At 43.5% G+C, this 8621-nt stretch overlaps 1 protein-coding gene across 3 annotated transcripts in view; it reads right to left on the bottom strand.

The window, feature by feature from the left end:
• The window catches only part of slc25a48 (solute carrier family 25 member 48), a 15052-nt gene that overhangs the window by 2876 nt on the left and 3555 nt on the right, over positions 1-8621 (bottom strand). The window contains exons 2-8 of one of the 3 annotated variants that reach the window (XM_037977534.1): positions 8490-8567; positions 6798-6841; positions 6151-6222; positions 5057-5309; positions 3357-3644; positions 990-1123; positions 6-213 (exon numbers count right to left, since the gene is read on the bottom strand). In XM_037977534.1, coding sequence (XP_037833462.1) covers positions 109-213; positions 990-1123; positions 3357-3644; positions 5057-5309; positions 6151-6222; positions 6798-6841; positions 8490-8544 — 951 coding nt within the window. In that variant the 5' untranslated portion in view covers positions 8545-8567 and the 3' untranslated portion in view covers positions 6-108. Of the gene's footprint in view, positions 1-5; positions 214-989; positions 1124-3356; positions 3645-5056; positions 5310-6150; positions 6223-6797; positions 6842-8489 lie in introns of all 3 variants that reach the window. The other 2 variants (XM_017440784.3, XM_037977533.1) reach the window with 2 other exon arrangements.

Genomic DNA, 8621 nt, shown 5'->3' with positions numbered 1-8621 from the left:
GTCGCAGCAGGGACGGAGAGACTCGTCCGTCGCAGCAGGGACGGAGAGACTCGTCCGTCGCAGCAGGGACGGACTCGTCCGTCGCAGCAGGGACGGAGAGACTCCGTTCTAAAGACTCCTGAAGAACTGCAGGGACAGCTCGTAGGTCAGGAACATGGTGGAGCTCATGGGGAAGCCTCTGATGGCGTTTACCGACGCCCCCCGGAAGAAAACCTGCAGAAGAATCAAAGTCTGAGAAACATTCAGAGCTTTCAGAGCAGAAAAACAGATCAAAACGGTTTAATTACTGCGTCCTAAGAAGATTTTATTCATTTATTTGAACCAGTTTCTAGTTTTCTTTCTCTTTCTAACCCGTATTATTGTTTGTTTTTTTAATTTCTTCTTTATGTTTGAACGGAGTCTTTAAGCAAACAGGAGCACAGAGACGACAGACCGGGCTGTTGTCTCTGTGGGACGTTGTCCGGACGTAACCCGACTTATTGAGCTGCAGAGACAGTTCAGTCCACTTCTCAGAACACCAACGATCACATGACTGCTGGTTTGGAAACATCCACGAGGGAAAACACAAACAGGTTGGACATCTGGATGCAGAGCCACCCCGTTAATTAAATAATAAAATAGAAAACATGTTTTAGGAGGATCATTTAGCCTATATTTATTTTATGAGTCTGAATTCACTGTTTTCTCCAAAAAAGGGTTAAAAACAAAAACATCTGGACTGAAGATGTTTGTCTTCTCAGTTCAGCTTTTAAAACTGAGATGTTCTGTAAGCCGTCTTCACCTGCAGATTATTCCACTCTCCTCACAACAGAGGCTCATTAGGGTCTTTGTTAAAATTTAGATTAAATGCTAGTTGATAAATTTTGGAACATTTACAATAAAGTAAAATAACTCCTTATGTATGTTTATTAGTGAATTTCTTGTTTTTTGTGACAGAGTCTATCTGTTTGAAGATAAAATCCAGAAGATGATCTGAGGTCAGCGCTCACCTGAGCTCCCTCTGTCTTGTAGCTGTGGACGATGCAGTGTAAAATTCCTCTGTACTTCCTCTGAACCTGAGCGTCGGCCTGCATCCGACTCTTCACCACGTCGGCCGGCGTGGCTGTGACCCAGGAAATGGACCCTGAGGAAGAGGAGGAGAGAGGAGCAAGAACTGTCAGGAATCTGGGATCAGATCCAGACTGCAGGTCATGCTTCATTCAGGAAGTGAGGGACATGTCCGTCCGTCCGTCCGTCCCACCCATCCATCCATCCATCCCTGGGATCAGGCTACAGGGCGGCAGCCTGATCAGAGATCCCTGGAACTTCTGATCCCCAGCTTCCTCTTCCCTGAACCAGCCTGGAGGTAAGAACCTCTCCAGCCTGGGGTCCTGGGTCCTGGGTCTACCCTGAGGCCTCTTCCTGGTGGATATGTCCAAAACACAAAGCACCTCCCTCAGAACATCCTGGGAATGTTTAATGCTTTGCTATCTGAAGAAATCTGTTCTGTATTTTTGTGTAACTTGAAGCACCCAGGACCATCAGGACCATCAGGACCACCAGGACCATACCTGGAGTTGTTTTTACTGTTTTCTGTAAACACTCAGCCTCTAAACAGGACATTACATCCAGTTTCTGTACAACTCATTCAGTAGATACTTCTTGTTTTATGACCCTCGTACCTCCGTCCATCCTCCATGTGAGAGGAAACGCTCTTGGAGCTCCTCCCATAGATTATGAAGGTGAGCTGTGTCCAGCTGCCTGTGCTGAAGAGCTAAAATAAAACAACTGAAAGGCATGCATGGACTCACTGAGGTTTACTGATAACGACACCTCCACAACACCCTGACAGACGAGGCAACACAATCTGCTGCCCGGTGGACGGAGCCGTGGAGCCGATGGTTTGATACCCTGACTGCAGGGAGACAGATGAGCTGTAACAACGGGTTGGACTTCTTCACCTTAACTTTTACCTCTGATTGAAACAGTTTAATCCCAACTCAAACTCCTCTAATAAGAAAATGAAAACAGCAGTTATTTCAAGTTCCTTTGGTAAAAAAGGAAGATCGTGAGAAGGTTTCAGGAGAAAACTGTCAGAACTGTGAGTCGTCTAACTGCAGTGATTCCTTCAGTTCTCCTGCAGCCTGATGGAGGGCCAACATCTGGGCTCTCAGCTGACAGACGTTCACATCTGGCCGACCAACATCTGGGAACAGTCCTGCTGTAACCTCAGCGTGTTTATCTGCAGCTGCACACACGTCTCGCTCCCTCTCGCTGTGTGATTGGCTGCACGCCTGCGCCCCCTTCTCGCTGTGATTGGCTGCACACCTGCGCCCCCTTCTCGCTGTGATTGGCTGCACGCCTGCGCCCCCTTCTCGCTGTGATTGGCTGCACGCCCGCGCCCCCTTCTCCCCGTCCAGATCCCAGGAGGTGGTGCTTTGCTGTCCCGTTTAAACAAAAACTTCATGTTTTTGTTGTTTTTATTCTCCCCATGAGTTACTTTCTTTGAATTACTCTGCGTTACAGGGAGGTCAATGAACTTGTAAAGCAACAAAGTCATGTGAAGAACACCTTTATGGAGCGACCCGAGCCAATAAAAGAGCAGAAAATCTCCAGTGGAGTTGATTAAAACATTGTGGGCAGTCGATTTAACAACAGAAGACTGCAGTGAGTAAATAAATGTAACTTCGACAATTTACAGCCATAAAAACTGAATTTAATGTGAATATTTGGACTTAAAAAGCTTAATTTCACTGATTTGCTGAAGTTATTTAATTGATGCTAAACTTTAAAGATGCAACAAGAAACTGGAAAACTTCTAATATTATTTTAGTTTGTTTTTTATCTGTTTCAGTGATTAAAATCCAGCCTTTTCATGCACTGAAGTATCATCTCAGTCCATTCAGGACGAGCTAAAGATACAGAATGATTAATTACTGGATGTGTGGTTTCATATAAAATATTAAAAACTCAGTTATTACTGTTCCTCTTTACATGTTTTTAAGTATTTAGGTTTGTTTTTCACTTGTTCATCCACTAAAATTTTAATTACCAGCAGAAAAAATGCCTAAAGCCTTGTTAAGATGTTTGTGTAACACATAAAACCTCAACTTATGGCTCTTCCTGCACACAATCTGGGAGTAATAAAGCAGGAATGTGCGGTCTTCAGCTCATGCGTACATCTTGTTCTTTGCACAATAAGAGATAAAAAAAACAGCAGCAGAACGTAAAGTCTCTGCATCCTGACCTGACATAAACTCCTGCTGAAAAATAACTTTCCAAAGGAGATGTTGGTCAGCCTGTCGCTCTGAGCAGAGACACCATCACAGAGTCCTCAGACGGGACCGAAAGGAGCCCTGCCCGACGGAAACCTTTACCTGCCAAACCTCCAGCCAGCCAGATGGAGCAGGGGTGAGGGCCGGACGAGGCGTCGGGCGTCAGCAGCTCACAGAAGATGGCGTAAGGGATAAAGTAGAGGGCGTATCCGGGGACGTCCCTCAGGACCATGGCCCCGGCCCCCCGGTACAGACCCTGGAGGCCCTCGGTCTGCAGGATGCTGCTGATGCAGTGGACCGGCCCCCGGTACAGCCGCCGGCTGGGGATGTCCATGGAGCGCAGAGGGATGTTGGTGCCACTGGGAACATGACCAGCAAGATGGAGGTTCTCTGGAAACATTCAGCAGAATTTAAGGAGGAGATAACAGAACCCAACCCTGGTCAGAAGAACCGGACAAACTAAAGACCAACAGGAGGAAACAATAACCTCATCATGGCTGCTGCACAAAGAATCAAACCAATATATGTGTTTTAATTTTATTATTGTCAGGACTGTGTTTAATGGATTTAACCCCCCCACCCCCACAGTTTATCGTTATTCTCTGCTGCTTTAAGGTTTTGTTACCTGAACAGGAAAATAAGTTAAAGGACATTTCTCCTGAAGGCTGAAGCTGTAAAGGTTGGGGATTAACGACACGTCTGTCTCAGCGTTATTACGCTAATTAACCCCCACCCAACAAAAAGACGACGGCTGTGGAGAGATTTGAGCTTATTTCCTCATCAAAGAAACAGATCCATAAAGTCGTCCATATTTACTTTTTTTACTTAAATTAGTTTTACTTTCAGTTAGATGTGCTGCTTCGGGTGATTTGATGCAATTAAACGGTTACTGAGTGGGTTTAGTGTTAAAACCTGCAGGAGAGCTCAAATCTTTCAGTGGATTGTAAAAACTTGCGACTCAAAGAGAATAACATGTTTCTTTAAATAAACTGTTGTCAGCGTGCTCATTCTGAAATGATACCTTTTATCTGTGGCGTTTGTGGAACATTAGGGCTGATAGCTGCTGTTTTTAACGGTACGGACTGTGCCTTTAAACAGATACGTAATCTTTTAGTTTCTGTGACTCTCCACTGAAGTTTGTTTGGAGACAGAATGTCAGAAACTGGATGAGCTGACATCTTATCACACGAAGGGAGACGGCCAGATAAAACGATGAAGATAAAACGATGAAGAACCCTTTAAAAGGTCCAGCGTCGTTGAGGAAGGTCACATGAGGTCAAGGTGCTGGAGGTGTGATTTAAACCGCTTTAACTTCAGTTTTTATTGGTTTATTGTTTAACAGCTCCAGACGCAGATGTGACCTTGTGAGACCAGGCGAAGGTTTGGACCTACAGTTTAGGTTTTTAGCTTTTTATTTTCATGTTTAATGAAGTGATCCCCTTTTTTCACCTTAATAGTGCCTTATTTTATGGTGAATTATTAACATTTCAACAATTAACCAGTAATTTTATTAGTTTTAACAAAAATATATAAAAAATTAAGACCATCTTATTTTGAAAAATGACCAAGTTGGAGGTGTTAAAGTGAAAAGTAAAACTTGTTAGCCCTCAGAGTGAATGACGAGGATGACTCTCAGCTACTGCTGCACCAAACTAAAACTGACCGAGTCTTAGCTAAAGTCAGTTGGCTGTGGCGGCCATGTTGAATGGGTTTGACTCCTGAGGTTGTAGCTGTTCATCTCTCCGCTGGTTCATGAGATATTTTGCTAACAGACAGACATAACGGATACAAACCCATCTTACCTGCCAGAACCGTCTGGGTCTGCATCTGCAGTCTGATCTTGACCAGATCCACCGGCGCTCCCAGGCCCACGGACACCAGCCCGGTCAGCATGCTGGCCACCGTCAGGTCCAACATGCTGCACGGACGCCGCTCGTCGCCGTGGCGATATTTGTTTATCAGTCTTTGAATGTTACTGAAGAAGCCGAACACAACAGAGTTGTAGACCGTGATGCTGGCGAGCGGGAAAGACATGCCCTTAAAGAACCCCATGGCCTGAAAGAGAAACACAATTACCATCTGAAATAAAGCAGAATAACAAAACAATCACTTTTTCTGACGGTGCCAAAACAGAAAACAGTTTCATATGGGAGGCTGCTGCCGCCAAATACTTTTCTTTATGGAAAGTTTTCTTTCTTTGCAGGGGCAGGATGGAGTTTAGACTGTCTGAATTAATCATATTATCTGCAGGAACCAAGCCAGGCTGCGGGTTTGGAGAAAACTGAAGTGAAACCGGAGCAGAAATCTCATCACACGCAGATAAAAACCTGAAAACTCAACCAGGTTTTGTTTTTATTGTTCATGAAAACACTTTCTGTTTCTAAATGACAAAAACCAGATTTTCTCAGTTTTAGAACCTGAAAACCAACTGATCTCATTAAAAAAATCGAATTAATTTGTATTTTATTCACAAAGGAACACAGGAAACATCAGCTGTATAAAAACAGAACGAATAAGAAACATCAGGAGGAGCATTTATAACGAATTAAATTAATTATCAACAGTAAGAGGAGTGGGGATTCACCGGTCTGTCTAAAACTGGAGGAATCATTTCAGAATAACGTTCCTCAGGAAAACTGGGAAGACTCTAAACATCCCATCATCTCCAGCTTGCTGCCAGAAGCTCCATCACACAGACAGGAAGTCCTAGTTTCACATCTGTCTTCTCTGGAGCGACGCTTATTTAAACCAGACCGAGGCAAAGCGGTCGGACTGAAAACAGCTGACTTTTTCTCTGGAAACCATCCGGCCACAGTTAGAAACAACTTCCTCTTCTTTGGGATTAGGGTTGAATGTGCAGTAAATATGGAGGCTGAGAAGAAGGCTGGATGTTTACCGTCTCCTTCCTGTAGATGCTGAGGATGCAGTGAAGTGTGTTCTTGTAGTTTTTTCCTGCTTGGAGCCGCGTCTGCAGGAAACAAACCAACCAGAGTCAGATTTCTCTTCTTTATTCACATCATCTGGAAGCATTTAGCTCCTTGCAGACTCCTCTTTCTTAATTAGTTTTTAAATGACAGTTTAATTCATGTATGTGTTGTAATGATATTTCAGACATTCTGAAATGGGATTCAGAGGAAAGCTTAGGAACAATCATGATCATACCTGTTGCAGATCACTCACTGAATGGCCTCAGTCTGGAGAAACAAACTAAGACTGACAGTTTCTCAGCAGAAATATGATTCCTTCCTGCAGGAAGTGCTTCAGCTAGCTTACAAACAGATATTATATTGGAGAAGGTTTTAGCCATTTGCTGGTCAGTCTGGTCCAAACCAAACAACAGGTGAGACATGAACTGCTCTGAAACTTTCTCCATAACCCCAGATGAGAAGAGCCGAAGCCGTTTTCCTCCTGACTCAACTTTGACGACCTGTCCTACTTTGTTTCTTCACATCGACATGAAAGGATGTCTGAAAAACTCCAGCAGGTGAGACAGATTAAGCAACAGGTGGGACGGCTGTAAAAGCTGAGACAAGTCTTAAATACCTTCACCGTGTCCAGCGGATGTCCTACGACCACGCTGGATGCTCCTGCAGACAAAAAAAAAGGAATTGTGTTGTTACTTTGGAACGGTTTGAGATAAAAACAGCACATCTACAACACGGGGAGGAGGACATTTTCAGCAGATGTGTTACAGGTTTGTATAAGAAGTGGATGTGGTCAGTGTGAACGTAAGATAAAACATGAAGTCTGTTACACGGAGACAATCAGTCTGTCGTGGCCCCATTTAGCCCCTTCAGCCCTTCTCCGAGCCTCACTGCCTCCACGAAGCAGGAAAACAGTTTACGGCTCTGGAACCAACATAATTCAACACAACAACTCAGGACACAAACAAACAGCTTTACACGCTCAAACTGGACACACAACTCTAATTTATTTAAGGCTCCAGCTCCCATGTTGCACATCTGAAGATAAAACCTTCTTTATCACTTTATCAGCGAGAACAGGAATGCTTCAAGCACTTTCTTTATGACAGGAAGCCGTAAAATAAGATAAACCTGACGAGAACAAACTAATAATTTTCCTACAGATTTGGTGAAACGCTCGTTTTTATTTTTCCAATTTAAGGGCATTTTAAAGAATCTGAAAAAGAATATATATATAAAAGACACAAAGACTTGGCTGTGCAGGCTGGCAGCTCAGAGTGTCTTTCTGTCCAACTGGGACAACCGTCCATCATGGGTCACTTACAGTTCAAGAGAGAGGCTTTAAATAACTCAACCACCTGCATACTTTCATCCCAAACGAGCTTGAATCAGATATTCTCTATCTATAATATTCTATTTCTAGGTAAAAACCTTTAAGTTAAAATCAGCAACTGTTTTGTGACTTTTTATTATTATTTTTTTGTTATAAAATTGGAAGGTAAATGGTGAAACCCTTCCACTGAAGTTGACGCATGAATATTATTCACACCTCTTCCTTTCATGTCATTATTTCTCAACTTAAGATGTTTCCAGTTTAAAACAAAAATAACCTTAAAAAGTAACATTACATGCAACACATGAGATGTCACAATATGGCACCCACAGATGGCCAGACAGCTTCTACCACACCACATTTTAACTCAATGCCTGTGAAACTGAGTCATGGCCATTTCTGTGTTGACCAATGTTGCATAGCTGTGGCGGCCATCTTGAATCTGACTGACTTCACAGGTTTAACAGGTGCAGAGTAATGATTATTATTTAAAGATTTTATTTCCCTGAGATTTATCAGATGTTTGATAACAGGCAGGCACGTACAAAAACACAAAAATCATAAAAATAAAACTTGATTCCAGCATTTTTTTTGTTTTTTTTTATGCAACATAATGTGAATTAGCAGCAGCGCCCCTAGCGGCCACACCTGTCACTGCGATTAAAAATTACTTTTCTCATTAAGAGTCCAATTTATACAAATATTCACACCCTGAAAACATTTCTGGGGGTAAAATAAAGATGTTGTGATAGTCAGGGGTAAAAAGGTGAGTGTTAACCAGGATTAAGCAGGATTCTTTCATACAGCCCCTTCTGTTGACATCAGATGTGGATGCAGTAGTTTTCCATCCGCGGGCGGCTCGCCTCCGGCTCTGAAGCCGCCTGTTCCGCCACGAAAATAAGATCTAATCTTTGATGAACAGCTCTAAAATGATCCTCCATCACAGAACCCCGCTGTTCGGGACAGCTTGTTACTCACCGCCGATCCATCCCGCGACGAAATCATCCAAACGAAAATTCTTGGAGCTCTGCATCTTTCCTCCACTCACCGACTCGGCTTCAAACTTCTGCCCGCCGCCTGTCACCCGTCAGCGGGTAAAAACTCCGCCTA

This window comes from Kryptolebias marmoratus, linkage group LG9, assembly GCF_001649575.2.
Source record: "Kryptolebias marmoratus isolate JLee-2015 linkage group LG9, ASM164957v2, whole genome shotgun sequence".
Lineage (NCBI taxonomy): Eukaryota > Metazoa > Chordata > Actinopteri > Cyprinodontiformes > Rivulidae > Kryptolebias > Kryptolebias marmoratus.
This window is presented reverse-complemented; position numbering and strand designations above follow the sequence as displayed.